At 35.0% G+C, this 24,893-nt stretch overlaps 3 protein-coding genes across 7 annotated transcripts; all 3 read right to left on the bottom strand.

Moving 5' to 3' along the window:
• Positions 1–4: 4 nt before the first annotated feature.
• Positions 5–20,986, bottom strand: milt (trafficking kinesin-binding protein milt). Of its 5 annotated transcripts, none has more exons than XM_026811083.1 (12): positions 20,784–20,986; positions 16,963–17,067; positions 16,705–16,809; positions 5,133–5,209; positions 4,667–5,042; positions 4,367–4,602; positions 4,091–4,281; positions 3,775–4,017; positions 3,359–3,696; positions 2,886–3,245; positions 2,605–2,807; positions 5–2,525 (listed from the first exon to the last, which is right to left on the bottom strand). In XM_026811083.1, the coding sequence occupies exons 4-12, from the start codon at positions 5,181–5,183 to the stop codon at positions 2,040–2,042; spliced, it is 2,484 nt and encodes an 827-aa protein (XP_026666884.1). In that variant the 5' UTR covers positions 5,184–5,209; positions 16,705–16,809; positions 16,963–17,067; positions 20,784–20,986; the 3' UTR covers positions 5–2,039. The 5 variants fall into 5 exon arrangements, with proteins under 5 accessions (XP_026666884.1, XP_017893664.2, XP_017893663.1 ...); XM_018038175.2 differs by lacking the exon at positions 20,784–20,986 and adding an exon at positions 18,521–18,540; XM_018038174.2 differs by lacking the exons at positions 16,705–16,809; positions 16,963–17,067; positions 20,784–20,986 and adding exons at positions 11,724–12,801; positions 15,385–16,018.
• Positions 7,606–10,786, bottom strand: LOC113463908 (uncharacterized). The gene is made up of 2 exons (XM_026811085.1): positions 10,706–10,786; positions 7,606–9,189 (listed from the first exon to the last, which is right to left on the bottom strand). The coding sequence occupies exons 1-2, from the start codon at positions 10,706–10,708 to the stop codon at positions 8,878–8,880; spliced, it is 315 nt and encodes a 104-aa protein (XP_026666886.1). The 5' UTR covers positions 10,709–10,786; the 3' UTR covers positions 7,606–8,877.
• LOC113463907 (uncharacterized) lies at positions 16,697–20,997 on the bottom strand. Its single transcript, XM_026811081.1, has 3 exons — positions 20,784–20,997; positions 16,963–17,067; positions 16,697–16,809 (listed from the first exon to the last, which is right to left on the bottom strand). Exons 1-3 carry the CDS (start codon positions 20,995–20,997, stop codon positions 16,697–16,699), a joined length of 432 nt encoding a protein of 143 aa, XP_026666882.1.
• Between the last annotated feature and the right edge of the window lie 3,896 nt (positions 20,998–24,893).

Genomic DNA, 24,893 nt, shown 5'->3' with positions numbered 1-24,893 from the left:
GGGATATTTTTAATTTAATTTATTAATCTGTACTCCTCTATGTACAAGACTGCACCTGCTAAACAATCCTTCCTATGATACAAGACAGAGATCCATTTACGAATAAAATTGCATCTCGACCATCGCATTTACTTAAGTAATTATATCGCAATCAATTTTTTTAATCACAAATCGATTAAAAAAAAGAGACAAAGGTAAAAACAAAATTTCTGATGACTATGCTAGTTAGACTCATTATCAGCACCACTAATTGCGAAGTCTTTTAAGAAAGACTAACAACAGTAGCACGATTTGTTAATTAGTCTAAAACATAATGAGTTTCCTAAGCTAACGAATTGAAGGAAACCGATAAAAATCAAAAGCACTTTATAAATTCTGTCATTAAAAATTGTGCTCTGACTGCAACTTTTATTCCTTTCGTTTAATATAGTAATCACTGTATTTCCTCCTCTTACGCTTTGACTATCTCATCCTTTATCATTTTTCTGTTACAAATTAATTTACCTTTATCATAGTTTATTATAGTGAAGTCGTTTATGCTTTTTCGTGCAATTTTGAGGTCGCATCTTCTTTTTTTTGTAACTTTTCTCATGCTTTTTATACACTTTGGCGCAAAATGAAGGTACAAATAATATCCGTTCAATTGAAGCTAGTCAAGTTCGTTTTATGGTTGCGTGATTAAAAAAAAGTAAAATCGTCTCGCTTATTTTATAATAGAAAGAAATCGCTCTATTATGAATAAAAATCACACTGCGTAACGTAGCATCTCATACAACACGATTGCAACATCCTAAGTCATCATTAAATATTACCTACCATTATCATAATATTCTCTATACAATGCAAATTAATTCACATGAAGCACCTTTCTAATCCCCCCCATTTGGTTTTACATATTTATATAAATTATAAAGATTTCAAGTTAATCGTTTGCACATGCCAAAAAATTGATTTCTTTTCGCTTAAAATGAGCATGGAAAATAATCATTTACAAATTTATTTCGTCTCTCAACTATGTAACTCTACTAAATGTTTTCGTTTTTCGTTTTTTTGCGCATCGATTACTTATGTACAATAAATCATTTAAAAAATAATTTAATCAATGATATAGCTGCTTATACGAAATAGTCGGTTTGTAAAATAAAAATACGGAATTCGCTCGTTCGTTTCGTAAGTAAAGAACGTCGGAACGTTGAGAAAATAATCATTTGATATATTGTTCGTAAATATTTACATCGCTGATTGTAATACTGCAAATTTTTGCATGAAATAATATTTGGAATCTATGGAAAAATTGAAATGTTTAATAACACACGAAACTTAAAAGGACAGTTAAACTTAGGAATGTTAAGTTAATAATATAATTAATCATCAGACTTTCCTGTTTCACATATGCCATTACCAATATTACCATCGGTAGTGCATAATAAAAGCTCATTCCATTTATTTACAATTTTTATACGAGTATATATAGTTACTCTATGTAATAAATTCGCAGACTTAATTTCTTCCATTTTAAATATTGTCAACCTTTCTTCAACTTTCCTTGTAATTCTTCCTTGTATACAAGATAGGTATGATAGAAAAAAGAATCTTTAACTTTTATATCAGCATTTCTGTATAAAATACAACAAACTAAACTGTTTATTTTATCATCGCTCCGACGAACTTTCATTACTCGTTAAAAACTCGCGTGAATTCTCTTCCGTAATTGCAGCATAATAAATGTCACTTTTTGACGAAGTCAAAAGCTTGTTCAATTATTGTTTTCCTTTTTGTACTATTTCGTTTCGGAGCCTTCGGTTTTTCGAAACCTTAACTGGTATCGTCACTTCCGTGAAGTGAACATTTCTGTATATTATGCTTGATTATGTTTATCGTACGAAGACACGTCCTGATTAAATTCTTTTTACGGATGCGAATTGAATGTAAAATATATTTGTATTATAAACGTCTAGAATAATTTCAAGAACCAATCGTTCCAAAAATGACATTTATCATGCGATAATCTAATACTTAACGCTGAACAAACAATGGTCTCAAAGTAATCCACCCTTCCGTCCAAACAGAAGCGAGCTAATAGTTCCCAAAGCGGATTGCGCAGGAGATTCTTTCGAGACTGTAACAGGGATCGCAGGTGTAACCTGTCCAAGGTCTGGTCTCGTCGTCCTAGCACCGGTTCTTCTCTGTCTTTGACTGGATTCTCTATTCGGCATAGATTCGTCTTGTGTCATCTCATTCCGTTCAATCGACGAGGAATCACTGATTGTGGAAGAAGAAGGTGAAAGTTTCTCCTGACTTCCACTCGAAGACATGGAGCTCTTCAGGAAAGTTAATTGAGCCATTGGACTTTCGGTGGCACGCCTTGTGTACAAAGAACCTTGCAGTGCTAACGGAGAGATAGAGGAACCGACCGTCGACGCCATTATAGTATCGATGCCTATTCTCTCAAGTTTTTCTACTAAACGAATACTAGTGAGAGCCTTCTTATCCGATCTCGACAGTACGGTTCGTTTCCTTTTTACCTGTTTAATAATAAGTGTCAACAACTGAAAACGATGCTATCAAACTATATTAACGTTATCGTAGAAAATATTAAAATACCTCTGTCTCTCCGCCAAATGTTCTCTTCAACAACTCAGCTCCTGTGGACAGTATTCCTAAAGAAATTCCACTCTCGGGACTCGGTGAACTAGATCGACTTTCTGGAGGACTAGTATCAGGACTATTACAAGGAGTCGCAGTAGGCGTGAAATTCTTCTTTTCACTGGGTGTTGATACAGGTGGAGGAGTCACAGCTTTGATACCTATTTTAATGATCAAAATATTGTAGAAAATTATTTCCAGTCAGTATCGGATAATTACTGATTCGATCAGACAGATACCTCTTTCGTTCAACATCTTTGCGAGTCCCAGGGTAGTTGAGAACGTTGAGGTCGAATTCCTTCTGCTTAACGTTCTCGGAGTACTCATGCCAGAGTTCATGCCAGAATTTAGAGCACTACTAGGTGCTGTTGCGACTCTACTACCCACTATACTCGGCGTTACACTCGTATGATCGTCGGGGTGCAGAACGGTACTGTTGGTGAACGTATATACGGAATCTGTTTCTTGAAACATTTTACCAGGGTTGGTATATTCTTCGTCTTCCTCGAGATCGCTCAACGTGAAAGTGACTAGGCCTAAATCCTCCAAACCACGACCGCCTCGAGTTTTCACACCTGGCCGTTCTTCTAAAAGACCACCTATAAAAACGATACAAATATTTTTGTTCAAACCTTTTTCTTCCGGCTTTGCAATAGTTTGTTTTGACATTGAAAAGCTACGTTTAATATGAAATAATCCTTGAAATAATTACCTAGAGTGGGCGTCGCCAATTGTGTCCAATGATGCAAAGTTTGCGAACCTTCAATAGGCTTCACTATTTGCAGCTTCTCGGGAATTCTCCAAGCGTTCGAGCTATAACCGCTTAAGTTTCCACTACTGCCAGTTGACATAATACTGTCCGGTGTTCTACAACCAAGAGGTACGAAGGTGGAAGGTGAACGAGTTCCGCCATCGTAGTCGTAACTGTATCCTGTTCCTGTGCTGAGGCAAGCGCGCCTCGTAAGAACTTCCGCAGGTGTTAATCTGCGAAGTGCTGCCTCTAAATCAGCTGCACCAGGAGCGCCCGGTACTCCGGTTTGCTGTGGACCCCTAGATATTCCATCGAAATTAAAACTAACTCGTCCATTTGAATATGTTGATTAAAATGTTTAACAAATCTGTACTTACGGATACTCTTCCGAATCTGTAAGAAGCGAGCTTTCCGAATCGCTGCGTCCAGTTGACTCCAAGCTAGGGAATATCGATGTTAGTGCTCGAGTTTGTTTACTACTCATACGTGGCCCGGTGGAACTACTGGACAGAGTCGATGTGGTCATTGAACCTATCCTTGGAAACTGATTCGTGTCGACTGGATACGGTTTACCTCTCGAAGCGCTTCTCACAGTTTCGAAAACCTTTTTATACGTCGGTCTGTGAAACATCAATGGTATAAAAGTAGAATCAGCGACTTCAAAATCAATGTTGAGGTTAGTGAATTACATACATCCTATCCGCGCTGATACCAGAGTCTAAACTGAGTTCGGAATAAAGAGATGATTCTAGTTCTGAGGCTATCGAATCTGGCTGTGGAACAGCACCTATTGAAGGAAATAGAGATCCTCCCCTAACGGTCGGCATTCCCTTTTTCCTTTGCTTCCGTAATTGTTCCTGAGTTTCCGCCAAGAGATTCACCACCTTTCACAATACAAAAAAAATCGTTCATTCGATACATCTTAAGAATTAATTCATCTAAAATCCAAGTAAAATTAACTGCACAAACCTCCGCGTATCTATCCTTAAATTCTGCCAATTCGCTAGCGAGAGTGTTCTGATTATCCCTGGTGATAAGCAGCGTAGCTCCCACCTCGTCGTGCTCGACCATTAACTGTGCTAATCTCAATTCCGTTTCATCTAATTTCGCTGTCAAACTAACAATCTGTTCATGTTGCAGGCGATTTTCATCCTTCTGCCTGTCGAGCTCTTCCGATATTCCGTCTACCTCCATGTTTGCACTTGCTACACAGAAAAATATTTGCCTGTTAGTTAAGCTTTCAGAATTTAATTATACCGTTTTACTAACCGAGTTGAGCAGCAATATCTTCGACGAGTCTCGCTTCTTGTTCCTCTGAAGTATCAGCCTCGTGCATCAGCTTCGAGAATTCGGTCCTTAATTGTTTGTTCTCATCTTCGAGAGAGCTAATTTTTTTCTGTAGTATATCGAGGTTGATACCCCGAATTCCGGTGGGCGTGCCGGCTTCTGAACTCGACTCTTCGGCATCATTTGTTAGTATCTGAATTAGTTCTGTCTTCTTAGCGACTTCGTGCGTGAGTTGAGTGATTCTTTCGTTGGCTTCTTTCAAATCGGACTCTAAACTGGTAACTGTGGCTTCAAGTTTTTGATTGTGCGATAAAAGTTCTTTACCGATACGCGCGGTCAGTTCCAAATCCTTTTCTTTCTGCAAATCGATATATGATTCCTTCAGATACTTCAAAGAGAACAATAAGTGTCAAGTTACAATTAGTTTTTTTATATCAATCAAATTTACCTCCTCCAGAAGCCTTGTAACTGCTTCTATGTCATTATAAGTCTTGGTCATTTGGCTCACCCGGTTGCTACACAGAACTGAAACAAAAAACAATAATTTGTACAGCAGTGTGTGATGTAAAATACCTTTAGCCTTTTGTAATAAAGAAGCCGTGATTCAATCACGAAACGGAATACTTCTACAAGCAATATGAACGATAAGACAAAAGAATAGTGAAATTAACACGGGAATGCGTACAAGAATTCGAAGTAAAAATCAAAGCCCGCCGAATAAATTGGCACTCATTCTTAAATTACATTCAATGCTATTATCAGTACATGCTATTAACTTTTGAAACATAAGTCGTATTTATATTAGTTCACATACATATGTGTTGAACTGATTTAAGTAAGAGCAACTGAATTTATATAATAATAACTATTCAGATAATTATATTCAAAAGAACAGAGAAGCTGAAATAATAAAACTGTTGTCCGTTAGATATATTTACAGTATGTCAAAATAGATTAAATTCCGGAACAATCATACAGACTGTTGTTCACAAAAGTATGCATCCGTTAATAAGAATGCTAATCGGAAATATATCTGAACATAAAACAGACGAGAAATCAAATTTCTTTACATTGATTAAAATATATAAATCACGAAAATATTTGAAGAATATGTGCAAGAATGAACTCCGCACATGCATGTCACTCACGATGCATACTAAATCGTTGCTTAAGGATGTATTGGCTATACAGTCAATCCCAAAAGTTTATCCACTTTAGAAACGCATTTTTTAAAAAGAAATCAGGCGTCGGAAGAACATCGCTAATAATAAACAACAACAAAAAAATTTTTATTTTTCCGAGATTTTTCCAAGGGGTACCCCTTCAGATTTTGCGAAATTTTCGTTTTTTGCCAATAACTCCAAAACGGATGGATCTACAGGAAAATTGCATCAGATCTTTTTTGTAGACGACGATGAGATCTACAATTTCCATATAAAATTTTGTCGCTAGCGCCAATAGTTCACGAGTAATTTGCAAAAAACTGTTTTTTTGTTTTTCGTCAATAACTCGTTAACTATCGATGCTAGCGAAAACTTTTTATACAGAAATTGTAGATCTCGTCGTCCTCTACAAGAAAGGTTCTATGCAATTTTCTCGTAGGTCCAACGGTTTAGAAGTTATTGACGAAAAACGAAATTTTTTGCCAAAAGTTCGCCATTTCGACGGTGGGATGGTCGGATTTTGTCAACATCCATAAAATGCAAAATAATCATATGTAACTCGTTAAATATCGAAGTTAGAAGAAAAATTCAGAGAATCTTTCTTGTTGAGGACATCAGGGCTTATAATTTCTGTATAAAAAGCTTTTCACCAGCGTCAATAATTAACTGAATATTTCCTTTTATACTTTTTAGCACGTAGCTATTTATTATTAGCATTGTTCTTCCGACGTCTGATTTCTTTTTAATTAAAGGAAATGCGTTTTCTAAAGTACAGAAACTTTTGGGATTGGGAATATAGCCAATACATCCTTAAATGTCACGTGTATCGTCTGCGATTACAGCATGAGTTTTTTTGTTAGAATATACCTCGTAATTAGTATTATGGCTTCTAAGAATGAATGATAATTTTAAGATGTCGTCTCGTAAGTTAAAAGGTGTATACAGCTGATTTTTTTGTAATAAGTAATTTTTGGAATACGCTAACTATGCTGTTGACAATAAAATTAGATCAATTCGCGTTCGGTTCATACAAAGATATCAGAGTAAACACGGCTATTGTAAATTAATAATTGGGTTCGTAGCAATAGCGAAATTGTACAAAGCGGATGGAAAACTTAAGAATCTGTTTAACTTACGTGAGATAAGATTCCTCTTGAACATTCTTACATTTATAAATAGAATAGATGATATATTGTATAAACATACATGTACACATAAAAGAGATCAGTATACAAGATTCCTAAACAACAATGTATTTTAGGAAGGATTATAAAATATTACTTTTAAAAGTAACAAAGATTAGTTATATTAGTTAGAAAATGAAGTTCTTACATCCTGTTGGGTCGCATACTTTTGTGAACAACTATAGCTTTTATATGCATTAACACACAGAACTACAAAGCACAATTTGTAAATACCTATAGTATAGTTCCTACGTTGTAACAAAACACAATAGTTTTCATTTCAAAAATAAATGTCTCATATTAGAATATAACATAGACAGTGCGATACATTTGGTCACCAGGACCCGCTACTTCTGAAACGCAGGTTCAGAGTTTCTAGAATCTATTAATATAGAAAAGACTTGGAAATACTTGATCATGAAGAACTGGAGTCTTCTTCTTTATTGTTCCTTTATTTTACATTCCAATAACAATTAAATATAAAGGATTATTATTTACATCGTATATACATGTAAATTCTATTTAATTACAAACATGAAAAATGTGAAGAATGGGTTGAAATAATTTGATCATGACAGACAAAATATTATATTGTTTCATTTATACTGTCAGTAGACAACACTGGATTTGTCTGTTATTATATACTTTTATGTGACCGATACCATGCATGTTGATAATACGAGGTACTCGAGAAGGTATAAAGTGTCAGAGACGGTAAGTATTACATTTCTCTTGAAAGTCCTTCTTAACTAGAGATAGGTATAATTATTTGAGAGAATGTTCACGTACAACCTTATAATATAAATATCGACACTAAATGAAACTCTCGAACAAATGCTAATAAATGGTACAACGTTGATTGCAAATTGTATACAATTGTTACATACCCCTTACAGTAATTTACAAAATATTATACAATCTTATGCACCACTCGTTTCTGTCTGACTCTATCAAATTCAAGAAACAGGTGCGTTCACTTCTGCATTTTGATCAATTTTTTGTGCTTGAGATTAAAAATAAAGCGGTGATTCTCGACCAACGTTACTAGGCTACAATTAAAAAAGCGTGCGTTAACCAACGTTGCCTGTGATTTAAAAATGTACAAAACGAACAACAAAATGCCATATAATAAGAACTGGGATTACATTATAATAAAAAATAAAGATTAAAATTTTATTAGCATTGCAACATAAAACTTTTTTATATCGTCCTGGTTTTGCTTCAAACATTCAGTCATCGTACCTAACGGGAAAAATTTTTTCGCTCCTCCACATTACTTCAAGTGACAAAAAGGATTGCAAGTACCGTTAGAATGTTGTGTAATGTATATTTAATCGTACGAAATAGTCAAGAGATTTTCGAATAAGAGGTTATGGAGTGACAAGAGTCTCGGAACGGTATCTAAAATTAGAAGAGAGGCTTTGAATGTTTTCAGTATCACGTACGTGTGGTAAAACGGCCTGAATATGTGGTCTTTCACCCTTTCATCGTGGGGCGTAAGCGCACAAGGTCAGGACCGTGCGGTAAAAGAAGAAATTGAACCGCGGGCACGGCACGCAAATAAGTTTCGGTGTTTCTGAGAATAGGCCGAGGTGACGTATGTTTTTGCAAATTCTACAGTCAATACGAGAGGCGCACTTTAAATAGCCTCTAATATATTCATCGAAATACTACGTGTAGGAATCTTACAACGCGATTCTTGACGAAGTCGACACATTGTCATACTCGATATAGCAGTTTCCTTCGACCAGACCGATTTGTTAGACCGATTCAAAAGCTCGGGTAGAACGGAATAAAAGGAAACAAAAGAAGCTGAAAGCCATTTTAATCGGCGACAATTAGAATATTACTGACAGGAAATGCAGGTACAAGATGGCTCCGTCGGAGAGGAGGCCAACAGAAAAATCGGTGTATGTAATCCAGTGCAACCGGTGCATCCCCAGCAATGTGCAGGTACCCGAGAAGAGCTGGGACAATTCTCATTCGAGAAACCACCACCGTTTTCCGTATCCCCGTTTGGAGGTCTGATGTCTTCATCGTATTCATAAGGATCATCCTCTTGGGGATCCTGTTGCTCCTGGTCGGAAGATTCTCCCGGTTCCAGGAGCGCGGTGTTCGTGACGGATCTTTCTTCCTCCGCCAGGATCGGCCAGGAACCCAGGGAGGATCGGGAGCAATGGCTGATTCGTTAGCTGTATTTATTAATTACTGCTAATTCTCTCCAGGACCTTCTTTTCTAATCTAACTTCCTACCTCATTAATTATGTACTTCGTTTCCACAACAATCAACTTATAATAAAATTATAATCGACGTTCTGCTATAATTTTTAAAATGTAACATAATCAGATTTTACGAAGGTCCTGGAAATTTAATGTAAAATATACTCGGAAGAAAAATGTTATAAAAGATATCAATAGGTAGTAATAATTTAATTACTTCAAAAGACATTGTGAGAATTAACAATCAGAACGACGAGTGCACGTGGTATAAAATTAGTACATCCATCGGATAAAACTACAATCAAAATTAAGACTGCAAAACGAATCTGATGTAACGCCTTAGGGAGTCGCAGGTGATTATTGATTTTTCCGCGGGCTCGAGCTTGCATAAGAACGTGCATCGGTGCGATAAACTGAGTGTATGTCGCTCTCATCTTTTATTTATAGGAACAAAGATGCAAGTACAGGACAGACTACTCCACTTGAGTGACTAATTTCACGCATTATCAATACGCTGACGTTTCGTGACATCAATCCTGGAATTTACGTGTTTCTTCTCGACGCTTAGACAACCGTGAAATAAAATACGTACGGTATAAACAGTATAGTTAAAATTTATAGCGTATTATGCAATACGTAGAATCTAACGTTTCCTATTGGATGACTATGAATTTTTGTCAAATAATGAGACAAAACGACGATGTACTTTTGCGGTAGGAAATAACCACGTGGTGGCGTGGCTAATCTTCTACGTTGCATAAGGTACATACGGAGAGAGCTGACCTCCAAATAATTCCTTATTGTTTGTCACGAATTGTTAAACATTAGCTATTCCGAACGTAACGGGAAGTCTGTGAACTACGTATTCAATTGAAACACTTGTCCTTAGAAATTTATATCCACTTTTATACGATACCCAATGACGACCAGTAATGAACGTTTTTTCTTAATTTTTTTGTAAGGAATTTGATACAAGAGGCTAAGAAGTTAACATTCATTACTTATTTCATGATTTTAATACGTATTACGTGTATATGAATCTTTTGATTAGACTAAATTTAATAATCGAGTATTGAGCGGCGTATGAATAAACGATGGGTACTCATTAGCAAGGAAAAGAATAATAAAAATAAACAAAGGGGTTAGAGCTTGAAGCTTTTAAAAATGGCGTCTCGTTGCGAAGGTTACGCAGCGTCATGGGCTAAAGAGATAGAGAATTACTCATCATCTATAACACGAGAAATAAAAGTCCATCGCACGATGTATCGACTTATTGAAATTTGAAAAAATCTCGTCTGCCACGTATCCAAACAGGAAGATTCGTAATCATCGTCCAAGTATATTTTACGATGAGATAAAGATAACAGAGGAGAATAATAGTCGAATGTAACAAATGAATATGAAATTTGAGAAACTATCTAGCGACTCGAATTTATTTTAAATTAAATACTTACCATTCAACACTTCAATTCTTCGCCTCTGACGTCAGAGGATGCACCGAGCACATTTCACTAATTGCTTTTAAGTTTATTCGAGCTTAATAGTCGATTATACATGTAAACACAAGTTCACGCACAAACTAATTGGCCGCATTTCAAGTAAAAGGAACGTCGTTTTCACTTGGAGAACATGAAGAATGCATCTAACGAAACAAACGACTGAATTATTGCGGCGCCATGTCGCATTAGCTGTCAGAGCAAGCTGCGCGCGCAAAGATGCGTACTGCAGAGAGAGGGAGATTTAAATGTAGTAAATTCATACCGAAGGAAACCTGACTGTCCATGCATACTTAATAAACATTTCTCATGAACTGCATTTCATTTTACGAGAAAGAAAGACAAAGAAATATATTGTTAGTTTAATAAACTAATTTCCTTAACGAAGGAGTCTTGTCATCGAATACTCTTCAATTACTTTTATCCTCGTTACTTTGAAGATTTAATTAAACATCTGAATCGCCTCATTAAGAAGTCGACATCATTTGTTAGTGACACAGTTTTTCGTTGCAAAACTCATACTTTCAACGAATGGATCAACGAATTCCAAGCGCAGAAAAGAAATTAATTTAATATGACGGAAATTGGAATCGTATTTCCTTGCTCCGTACATTCAGTAAACGTAAAACGAACTCATACTACTACTTATAAAAAATTCGGATGATCATAAGATTGTTAATTGTAATAATGCACAGTGGAACAACAAATGATTTGTTTACACAATTAGCTTGACCTATTGAACTACGTATATATAAAGAGTATTACAAAAATTTACATTGTACGGTCATTATGAAATATGTAGCAAAAGGTCACGATTCAAAGGTTATTTTCCATGCATTCTTCTCTTGTTCCCATCACCTTTGAAGGATACCTTTAGATTCAGGATACCTTTATAGCCGAGTTATTTATAGTTATGGATTCTGTTTCGTGAGTGAGTGTAAGATGAAATCGATAACATAAATCATTCATATCCTACCTCGGTTAAGAAGCATCGTTCTAATAACCCTGATATAAATCTTTCCATATTTCGTCCTAGCAACGTGAAACAAAAAATCCGAGACGACTCCATCCCCTTCGTGAATATCAGTTTCGGCTAAAACTTCCTTCAATGCTTCGACCCTTTCCTCGGGTGTACTTTCATCGTAACACGACGATTTGTTTCTCAAACATTCTACGATACTGACATCGTTCCAAAGTTCAGGTGCATCAGTATCAGGCTTACTCGAGGATTGGACGTTCAGCAAACCGGAAGTATCTAAACCTGCGTACGAGACGTCCAAAGCCAGAGTCATAAATGTAGGCGTTCGCGGGGAACATTTCACAAACTTCGATGAACAATTGTTCTGATATTCCATGTTCCATGATGTTTCTAAATCACTCGATTCTGCGGGACTCCCTACGTAGAAATGTTTCTTCGAAATCTCTGACTCATCGTCATCCATTTTCTGCGAGCTACTCGCACTTTCTTCCGGTTGCCGTTTTTCATTCATTTTCATAGCTTTTCCTAAATCCCAGATAGCCGACAAATTTCGTTGTTCCGCAAGATTTTCGTCCCTCTTCCACATGGAGCTTCCTTGTTCGGCTCCAAGTCCCGAAAGACTTTCGCCGCGTCCCGGAACAGAATTATCCTGAGAATCCTCAATTGTTTGCAAACACGGATCACGCTGGGAACCTTCCACCGTACCCTGGGAATAGTTTCCTGGCTCAACGGTACTTCTTTGGAAACAGTTTCCCGGCCAGTGTTTAATCGTCTTCCAATTGAAGACATTTTGAGGCCTGTCAGTCGTTTTCGAAGAATGACCTTCGTCCGTTTCGTCTCGACACTCTGTTCTTCCGCATGGGCTTTGCTTCAACTTCGCGTTTGATTTCCAGGACAATTCCGGATCGTGCTCGTTGCTCATGTCCCCATAATCAACTCTCGATCTCAGAATGATCGAGATTTACACACCTCTGTTCATAAACGTTGTTGAAATTCTTTTACACCATCAATTTTCCGTCCTTCATTCTTCGTTAAATAATTCTGACGTTCTTCACGTGCACATTATAGTTCTAATCTGTTTAAGGTATGACATTACGAAAGATGATTATAGGTAACGCACGCCAATTGATTAAATCGCAAATTAATGACGCAACGATTATTTCCAAAGTGCTACTGAAGCTACCTATTTAAGAGTATCTGGGACTTAAAGTTTCTCAAAGCTTATTTATTAATTAGAGGATAAAATGCAGGTGTCTCTTACCGAGAAATATGATAGTAATTGAAAATATATCAATAAGAAAAGAATGCGCAATAACATTGATAAGGAAACCATTGTTGACGATTTCCAATACATCCGATCCATCAATAGAAAGCGTCATGATGAATCAAACAAAATTATCTTTTTATCAATATATCAGATTTCTTTAATACATAAGTAAAAATTAAACAAAACGTCAGCAAATAAATAAATAAATCAGTTACAACCAAGATTGACATTGTTACGATAAATAAAAATTGTTATAACAGAAACAATTTCAAGGATCTCCTTTCCATTAAATGGATCTACATATGCCACAAACTATATGCTATGAGTTTCATTTGTAGATAACACTAAACCAGTTCGTCGATTCATAAGCATAATATACCAAATGTCAATCAATAAGTAAAAGAAAGATTTCGCATGTTAAGATCCTTTTTTTGATAACATCAACTGCGATTATTAAAACGCGAATGCTTGAGAGATGTTAGAATGGTTTTTAATTCTTCCACAAGTTCACAATGGACGAACGAATAAAAATCGGTTGCATATGAGACTGAATTTCCGTGATCGCTGAATAATTACGTCGATTAATTAAATTAGTGGTAATAAATTGGTGTGAGAGCAGAATTTCGAAAACAATAAATCGTCCCATTATCGCATTTTCTTCTGGAGAATCGTCAACTATTATTTCTGTGGGAAAACATTGAACTATGCAAGAAGAGCTGTGTATATAGATTTTTTTTCACAGAAAGGAAGTATAATTGGTTATTTAACGATTATTGCGTAATTCTTTAAGGAAACTGAATACAGGACTTGAGAAACTTTTTCCTGTTAAATCGCGTATCCAACCGTAAATCGACTGATTACTTTCCTTCACACGTTATCTCACCTCTTTATTAACATCGAATAGATAATAAACATGTTTTAAGATTATCAGAAAATGCTCGCTGTACCGTTATGATTTTACGATACATAGCTTTGTAAAAAAATGTATTTCAATGCATAAAATAATCGGAGCGAATGAACAGCGATTAATGCGAGTCGGAAAAGGCGTTGTACTCATACTCTCGGATCACGAAAACGACCTCGATACTCGCGAACTACATCCGAACAAATTGTTCAATCATTAACCCGATACGGTAAACAGGCAAATTATCGTCATAACAACAGGAAAATAAAAAAGTACAATTAATGCGTGTAATACTTTTACACCTAACACAAAACCATTCAGCAGTTACTCTAGAAATCCATCGACGTCTATACTCATAAGAATTCTGACTCTGTTGATTGATTGCATTTGCTATCTTATCAAGCTATTATTCATATTTGTAGAAAACTTCGTGACTCAAGCAATTTTTGGAAATTCGGAATAGATAAAATCTCTGAAATCTGTTATTATACTATAATTAGTTGTTTATAGAGATAAAGTTATGTAACAGGAATAATTCAAAATTCTTGCAAACCTTCCATGTACGTATATATGAAGCACCTAATTCCGAACATTATATGCTGTTATTGCATAATAAAAATTTAATATACGAATGATCTGAGAAACATATGCATCCATTACTATGAAAGAAGACTCTTATCTAGTTTACTTTTGTGATACGAGAACTAATGATGTTAAGTATACTATCTACAGATGTATCCCTTCTTATGTGAAAAAATTAGAGATATACTTATCCCATCACTATAAACCTAACCTAACCTTGCCGCAATACACACCTCTTTAAAATATTCATATTTTCATAGATATTTTTACGTTGCGTATAATGGAACTTTGGGAATAATATTTGTTTAGTATGACTCATGAAATTTTTGCCAGTCAATACTGAAAAGATTTAAAATAATTTAATACAATAACAGGACGGAAAAGTCATTTTTAAGTTACTCTAACCTAGTGCTCCGAGATTATATCAATCGATAGGAAATTAAATATTTCTGTAACAATCTGAGATGTATTTGAGAAATGTATTTCGTGTGAGTTTATCTGACGTTCAAGATACCGTGCGCTACTAACATTATACGAGGGTTTTTTCACGATAAACATGTTTACTGCGCAGAGAAGTGTACCGCAGAAGGGTGTGTACAATTAACAAAAATCTCATTTCTCTCGTTAACATTTTCCACGTTACTCGCGGAACTACACAGCCCGCTCTTTAATTTATAAGAGAATGTGAAGGAAAATTTTCGAAGTTCTTGCTTTCTAATTTTCGAAATACTGAATTTCCGTTGCGGCATTAATTTGTGAGAGGCGTTCTCGAGTTTCTAACGCGACCGAACGAGAAATCAATCTGAAATATTTGGCTGCGGCGAGTGAAGACTTTACTGCATTGGTAATACGTCATAAACAAGAACATGTTAAAGATGAAAGTCCATTCAGAGACGAATATTCACTTGCAATTTTCAGTTGACCGCATTCCGTCCACAGAAGGGTGCTTTTCTTTCACAAACAATAGATGAAAACTGCACGTCAGTCCGTTTATAAGGAGATTAGGCAAGTTTTTTCTTCTCTACACATACGACAAAACAATTGAGACGCGAAACGTCCTTCCAACGTGGAGGACGAGCGGCGACTAAAGTACACTATGAAAGCCTCATCGTCAGTAGCACCGGCGGGTCAAGCGTTCTGATTGGTTGAGGACATTTTCGAGCGGCTGTTACAATTAGACGCTTCAACGAGAAAACGCCTAATTGCATGTGACTCGTTATCAATGAAGCGTAAAACGTTATTTTAAGTAATAAAAAAACAAACGCAAAAAGTATTTTAGGCTATTCGGTATAAGGTGACCGGAATTATAAACACGATCTTCCTACTCTTCAAGATTCAAGAGAATCAATACTCTCAATATTTTCGGAGCAAAGTTTCATGATTTTCTTTGTGGTATAATTGTTATCGTTGCGTTTAAAATGTGTAGCTGTTATCGTGTACTCAGCGGTATCTCGTGGTACATAAACGAATGTCTTGAAACATTTTACAGTAAAACATAGCACTTAAATATTTTTTCACAAATAAACGCTAATAACTATTTTCACAAAATTGTCGAAAAGCAATTAGGACATACAAATTCACAAATATCTTCTAAATAATATAGTTTTCTAGTATCGATGGGCAAGGCAAAATGTTAAATTATTTGTGACTAATCTACACGAACCATAAAATTAACTTGCAATTAGTTTATACTGTTTCTCAAAAGCAACATGAATACCTCTATTTGAATAAATTAAATACGAAAATAACGAAACGCAATGACCAATACTCTAGTTAACAAATGAATGAGAAACAACGTTCTAGGAATATTATCGCAAATTGACGATAACAAATGTGCGATAAATGTAAAATTTTATCGTCAAAGTTAGCTTATCGGCAAGAAATAGAATGGGCAAGTTGTACATGTCGTTTATGAGGATGATAAGCAATTTGGCATTCTTTGTGCAGGCTTTTAAGATGAAATAAGCGTTTAGAAGTTAAGAGCTATTAATAATCCGCGATTACATGATTGTAAATTTTCGTCAACGTTCCAAAACGCTTTGAAAAATAATCCACAAAATATTCTTACAATTCTTGTTAAATTTAATAGAATACGTAGACTTATGCCATAGTAAGATCGATTTAAATTTCATATGAGAAGTCATCTAATATCATAAGATGTTCAGTTTTGGGTTCAACATAGACAAACAAGCAAAAACGAAGTCATAAAATAAACAATTACTTACTGAAATAGTTGAGGGTCTCCCGGATTTGGTCCGGTGACAATTTTAAATCAGTGTCCAACGATTTAAGTGCTGGCGACGGAATAAACCAATCAGCGTTTTCGTATCCTGTGAACAAAAAATTGATTCTATACTATTTAGTTGAAGTACTTGAAATAATGAAGAACAGACAGGAATTATAAAAAAGAATTTATACCGATGAAACCACGTTACGTGCCACGAAAATGATTTGTAATCTATAATTAATTCATTTGTATTTACCTTGAAACTGAGTAAGTGTATCGGCTCGCAGGCGGTACCTAGGTATTTGTTCCTCTAACAAACTGATGATTTCGACTTCTGGTAATTCACCTCCGCTGCAGACCTCTGTAATAGAATTCAGTTTTTTGTTTACAATGAGTTTGCACTACCTCGCTCATTTTTTTTTGCGCTTTCAGGCTATACGTTTTTCTTATATGCGTTCTGTAATAATTTCACTTTCGGCATTGCATACGAAGGTGCACTTGAAGGTTGTTGGAAGGTCTATATAAGTTTGATAGCCTTATAGTTCGTATAAAATGGCTCTTATTAAATTTTCTCTTGAAGAGCGATTATGACGATGAAGCTGGAAAGTGACTATTTTCTATGCGATTAGATTGATTTCTAATATTGCAGCTATCGAACCGTGATGCATGCTTACAAAAACAAGGTCTAATTTATATTGATATGATATTATTCGAAAAAGTAGTGGTCTCCAATTTTTCGTATTACGAGTTACTCATCTGGAATTATTATTTAACTGCTCGATAAAGAAAAAACAATCTCAACGAATCGTTCGTTTATTTATAAATCCGTTTCAGGTATTCAATGACATTTAAATGAATCGAGTTACGACGTAACAAAAGAAGTTTCATTGTCTACGAAGGAACCGGCATTATGAGAGACACTGTGTGTAATCGATTCCACCGCATACTGTCAAGCTAAATTAACTAGAAATACAAAGCTACTTATACCAATACTCTGATCCAATCTGATAGACACTATGCAGACGCTATAATGCAGTTAATTAATAATCTAATACCGATCAAAGTAATATTCATAATTTGTATTCACGTAGCAGGAAGCAATAAAAGTAATAAATACATTTTTATTAAAAAAATGAGATGAGGAAAGGATAATACAAAAGTTTATAAAGATGATATAAATTCAGTGAAAAGTCAATGTTTTAAGCTCATGAATTAGGACACTTAAAAAGTAAATAAAATTATTACAGACTGGTGTCAAAAAGGTTTTTCATAGTAACAGAAAGTTTATTATATGACCTCGAGATATTCGAGCAACTATAAGTTAATCAGATTTACCTATCGCACGATTACTCCGAGCACTATTTTCCGAAATCCAGTTTTTTAAAGTGGATGAAATCACATATCTTTAAAATAGAAAAGACTCTGCTTAAGACTGAATTTTTTAATGCAATTTGCTATTAGATTGCTACAGAGCTTGGATTTATATTAAGATATTTAAAATTTAATACAGAAGGAAGCTTATAGTAGTCATAAAACTTAAAAATGATTTCTATTTATTAATACTACAACTTCTCCTCCTTGTTAGTATTTGAATCGAGCTGTAGATAAATATATTTAGCAAACGATATCGGCCAGTGCTGCCAGCCATCGATCTCATTGCAAAATAAAACACAAATTGAAATCTAATCTAACTCGATAAAGAAGATTCATTTATCATTGTGCATCAATGAAAATATGTCGAGATACTTTTGGAAATTAAGGAAAAGAATACGCAACGATGATTTTGAAAACTCAGATTTTGGCAAGAACCGTACCATCCCTCCACTTGTTAAGAATGCTTTCCTTCTTCTGTAGAATTTTTTTGAACCTCGCAGGGCCACTCGGGCGACTAGATTCACCATTACCGGCGTACATAATCTTTAAATTCCAATCTACTAATATCAATTCATTTTATATCCATTGACAATTCTATTTTCTTATACACAACCACTTGAATAAACTATATTTAAAACCTTTCACTGTGTGTAATATTGCATCACTGTTCATTCATGCGCTTCCCGCTTATTACACTTTTTATATTTATTTAAAACTCCACCTGTTGTATCTGCACCTTTCTCTTTGGACATGTAATAGCGGAATGCATACATATAATATTATGCATGTACAGCAATTTCTTGGATCTTTAGCTGTAATTTGAGTTGTTTCATAAAAATCTGTGGAGTGAAATTTGAAATGTTAAGATTTTTTTTCATATCGATCAAAGCGATAGATTTCAGACAAATTAAAGATTCTGAGTTTTCGGTAGCTGTACATTAAATAAGAACTTACATAATATACAGAAAGAGAGGAACAAATTGCAAGTTTTTATATCACTGTGCCAACCCGGTATTTAATGGTTAATAGAGTTACTGAGTATTTTAACGAAACTATCCCTGTATTATATTAAGTGCGTTACACTAATTGTTTAAAACTTCATAGATCACTGTTTGTAGAGAATAATTTTTTAAAATCGTTTTTATTAGAACATCACTGATAACTGTTTTAAATATCGAATTATTTCGAAGAGTATAATCCGTGAAAATAGAATTGTCGGGAGTCGAGGAAACGATCGCACGGATTCGCGGGCCGAGTTGGAACTTAGCGCTCAGAGGTGCCGAACAAAATAGCACAAATCTATTGGCACACAGCCAATTTTGTTTCTTTACGAACCGTGAATAGATCGATACGAAAAAGATCAATTTCCACAAATCTTATTATTGTTTCTCTTCTTTGTTTTAAATTGACAGTAATTCTATCCTCCAATGAATATCATTATATATTTTTTTATTCAATTCTTATTCCTTTATCGATATCTAAAAGAAAAGATGCTCCTATCATATTCATGACCTAACGCAATAAAATAATACGTCTAATATTATTGAATGAAATCACGTGTAAGGAAAGTACACAGTTAAAACGATTACGTAATTGGCAGAGAGCTCTATAACGCAATAAAAAGGTTGATAAACCTAAAGATTGAACGACCTGTTTAATATATATAATTCCAGTGTTCTATGACCGTCAATTAGTTTCTACATATAATTTTTTAATGAACATGAGTGAAGATCCGGTTGGTGCCGGAAATGTTGGACACTTTAATTAATCTACGTAATGATAAGAGATTTAATTTGGTAATGGACAAACGGACAGTGTGTTAGGGGAGCGTGAAATGACCGACCCTTTATAGGTCGGTTATTTTTGAAGCTACGCAACAAAGTACGTTAGTTATTTCGGCATCACCGTCAGAATTGTAAAATTATCTCGTCAGCTGACTCGAACCAATTCCAAACACTAGTGGCATCGTTCGATTTCGCGATGAACACAGGATGCATATACCAATTATGTAAATTCGAACGATCGAAATCAATCGGATGATAATCGTTGATTTTCAAAGGAATGACAGAACAGGAAATTTCATTTCTTCTTTCACTTTCCTTCGTAAGATAAAAAGGTTGTCGATTCATATTAGTCTGATGACGAGAGGCACCATAACAATGATTATAATGATGAACTGTGCGACGGCGACGACGACGATAATGATGATGATCCTAACGATAATGATGATGATAATGACCGAGAGAAGTAATCATCATTTGCCGACAGTGAATGTCGTTTGCCATGGAGGTTCTCGGACCACCATAAAATACTCGTCCTCGACAACAGAGCGAATAGTTCCCTCCTCGAGTTCACAAAGATTAGAGCGCGGCTTTACGCATGTATCGCATGTGGAAATTTTTATTTAGATAGGGAATTCTTGTCTTTCGTATGAGCTCAGCGGCTCAGTTCGAGTGTTACAAGTGCCATAAGTGAAACAATTTACTTGGTCCCGGATACGGTTATGCAAATAATAAATCATCAAGCGATTTTTGGTCTTTTGTAATTCATCGCTAGGTAAGTGGTAGAAATGTTTGCATAAGCTTTGGTCATAATAAACTTATAAAATAATGTACTTAAAGGTACTCATTATTTGTGACTTAGTATAATACAAAAATATCGCTTCGAACGGGAAACATAAGATTTCAATTAAGTAAAATTCACCTGTGATGGTTTCGGCGTCTTTGGTTGTTATTGGAGATGGACTGAGAGCAGCCGGTATTCTGTTTCTGCATGACCGAAGGGCCTGAAGCGTGGCCCTCGTCGTGGGCGAGACTTTCGATCGAATCGAAGCCTCGGGCCCCTTCGGAGCCGCATCTTCCACGGCGGCCAGCTTGGACGCTGTGGCGACGAAGGATATCGCCTCACCTTCCTTCATCGACGACCATACATGCGAACAAAAAGCAAATAATAACGTTACGTCAGTCCCCTTAACAGTTTTCAATGAACAGCCTGTGATTCTCCCACCCGTTTCTCACTTATTCAGGTCTTATTTTAAGTTTTCAATGATATTATTCTACAATTAAACTCACATTATTTGCCGTAGAATGTTCCATAATTAAATCATTTCTAACGAAAAACTACAAATTTCTTGCGGTTTCGAGTCTACGTGCCTTACGTCAGGTGAACAAAGTTAATGAATCATTACCTGCGCGCTCTCAACGAGATATCAGTTTTTTAAATCATTTTTTTATTACTTGTTATCTTTATAAATGATTAGTCTCACAATTCGATGAACATATGCATCGTTTCCATTTGATTTCTACGAATATTATAGTGCTTAATTAGGTAAATGGAGTTAAATGTCGTTAAGCTGTTAAATAATTAATTCTGCACGCTTGGTGACACTATTGGCGCGGAGTAAACAGTAACAACTGCAAGTTAATTTCTAGCAAGGACGAAACGCTACTGGAATGTACAAAACAACGAATTCAGGCTATTAATACGTGTACATATACAGAAAAGTGCATACGCATCGTCGTTTCTAGCGAGCAGCATTTAGTTACCAAGTCTACATGGTTTAAAGTCCGATAGAATAAGAATATTTTACATAACTAGTTTTTTTTTATAATCCTAATCGTACACTGAAAGACTTATATTAACTAGCTGTATTCAAAGTTAATCTTTGAAAAAAACAATGTACATATAAATTGCAAGCAAAATCCCTATCGATCAAGGTGTATTAAAAACTTGCTAATTCGTCACCACGTGAGATGCATAGCAAAATTTTCCTACCCATTTTATCATCGATACGTTATCGTGTTGCCACGAGGATAGCAAACACAAACGTTTTTCCTGTATGACTCCGAATGTCACGAATATATTAATTCACACGTAATATAAAATCATTAGTCATGTTTATGTATAATCAGTAAGTATCCTAGTTTATTGAGTACAAAAATTGAATTGTTTCAATCAGAAATAAAAGTTCCAAATGTTTTACGATACTTAATGAAACAAATCTGATTCGAAAACGATATTGACGATCTCCTCGTAGCAAGCTTCTATCTTGAGACAATTAATTGGAAAAATAAACTTACAAAATTAAAGGGTGTAGAGGAACTATGTTCATTGAGTGATCGCGGAAAGGTATTCGCCCTCGATCCCAAATTACGATGAAAGACCCCATCATAAGTCAGTTCAGTGTTATCCTTCTCGCAACTGGAGTTTTGTGACTTTAAAATACGTCTAGCAGAATTTCGTCTAGCCTCGGTAAATGCGATCCCTCTAAGTAGCATTTTGATGATCGTGCACTATCACTTTCCAAGAATATTTCTCACTATACCTACGCCTGACTTTCGACATAAAAAGGCAGGCGTTTACTGCTAACTCAAATATTCCCCGCTTTATTTGCACAGAAGTCTACCGTTGCAATAGTCAAAAGTAATATAAAACAAAGGAACGGAAAATTTTGAAGATGTAATCAGTCCCAAATTTCAGACTCGATGTACTGTCTTCTTTATGTATAGAAACATGTAGACGTATTTGAAATGGAAAGACTTTCTCAAATTATTTTACAAAAATATTAATTTGACTGCAGTATTCAATTGACAAAAGTAAAAGAATGTTTGATAATTGCTTAATTTTCAAATTACACTTTAAAACGTATACGTATCTTTTTAATATGTTGTATTAACTGGATGTGACGACACGAAAAACGGAAATAATGATATCAGCAAACTTTCGGACTATCACGATCACTTCTGAATAACATCTGAACACCTCAATCGTCACAAACGAAACTGTCTTTCTCCGTTCTCGTTATCGTTCGACAAAAACTGATAACTGTACAACCATATTCAAAAACCGTCATTTTTAACACCTTTTCGTGAACTCGTCACTACATAGATTTCAACCATCGTTAAAGCGTTAATGCTAATACAAATGCCACTGGTTCAAAGTACAAGAAACAATTTTCGACAAACTAATATTGACCACGTGCGGATATAGTTTAATTACTATGAAGTAAATATTAAATATTATTAGAAGTTACTCTTCTCATTAACTGTACGATCCTAATTCAAAGATAGTTATCTATATTAAGATTAAAATAACAGTTGACTGATATGATGCAACAGTTAACAGCATTGTTACTTTATTGGTAGCTAATACTACATTCGATTGTACAGCAAGTTTGGTGTAGCATTAAGAGAAGTCACATTTAGAGTTCTCGACACGGTAAGTAAAGAACAGTTTTGTTATATCTTAATTGTACATGTATAAAAGTCTATATCTGTCATACAAGAGAAATCGTACTCTTTTCCTCAATTAAAAATTATTTATACTAACTTAAAAATGGTAACAATGAATTAGATGTGATTTAATAGACTAAAGTAAATGATCGAGACTATCAGCTGTAATATAACTACTGGCTATATTAGAGTATAAAGATTACATAATCAATTCAGCAGTGTTCAAAAACTTACCGTGACGTAGTATACGATTTCTGGTTTCCAAAAAGGAAACCACAACGATCACCAACAGGAAACAATATACAAATTCTGAAAGCACGAGAAAAAAACAATTATATTTATTATAAGTATTATTAAATTCACATGAATATTTTCTTATTGCAATATATATTTAAGAAATCTATTAATTTCTTAAATTAAATGAATAACAATGGTACATGTCATTTAATTGTCTAGAACTAAACAAATATTACATAACTAACAATTAAGTGAGCTATATATGTTTCTGTACGCTCCAGTTTTATATCTTATTCCCGCTGTATGTCACTCAAATTTGATAAGAATATAAGGAACTTCTATTTCTGTCAATCTCTATGTTTTAAAAATATTTCGAGGTACACGTTTTGTTTGAAACTTAACAAGTGGAATTTATACAGTGTCATGTCAAAGAGTACAAACTCAATTCGGTATAAATTGGTTGATTTTATCTCGTAATCCACGATTTAGAGGCACAAACAAAGAATGTAAAATAAAGTACTGTTAATTCAAAACAAATTTAAAAAGCGCATTTGAAAGAAAGGTTAACCTAATGAAGGTTACAGTTATTTCTCGTTCACTAGCGTATCTTTCGAAATAGAAAAATTAAAGCGTATCGATACTGAGAAAAATCATTTAGAAATGATAAGGGACACTTGGATTAATCGAGAAGCAGTTTGTTACACTTATTGTTTCTCAGGAAAACAAAATTCGAGGACAATGTATCGATTGAGTCGTCCGCAGTAACCTTTCAAAACGAGGTTAAAAACAATAGTCGAAAACGTTTTGCCAGATTCTATTTTTCAATGAGTTTAGTTCGCTCCGACAAATGTTCAGTGACGAAATATTAGAAAATGAGGAATAACAAATCGAAGGAACAAGGAAATGTAATGAGAAACAGGAGCGTTAATCTCACCTGTCTTTCTGACATTTTCGCTTGCGTCACATAACTGTCAGTTCTCCGGAGTTATCATGCGTTCTATTCTTTACAAAATCGTTCACATCTATCGCGATAGGTTATAAGAGGGAAATTTTAAACAGAATTACTTTACGAACAAAATTCGGGCGTCCATGACAGCCCGAAGCTGTCCGAAGCTATTCTGCTACAAAGATATTCATATAACGGGTGGTAAAATTCAGTTTAAATTAGACCATGACGGGAATTAGAACAACTATCTTAAGTCACGGGAATAATTAATGTTCTTCGTCTTTTTCTCTCACAATCGGAAGTTCAAGGTTTACGTTTTTCAAACGCACGTGCAAATGATTATGTTACGGATGCAGCGCTTAGGAAAGATTGTTTACAGATTATCACATAATTGTAATT

Source organism: Ceratina calcarata, unplaced genomic scaffold (genome assembly GCF_001652005.2).
Source record: "Ceratina calcarata isolate Rehan_Ccalc_2016 unplaced genomic scaffold, ASM165200v1 scaffold185.2, whole genome shotgun sequence".
Classification (NCBI taxonomy): Eukaryota; Metazoa; Arthropoda; class Insecta; order Hymenoptera; family Apidae; genus Ceratina; species Ceratina calcarata.
The sequence above is the reverse complement of the archived record's forward strand: the minus strand, read 5'-3'. Positions and strand labels throughout refer to the sequence as shown.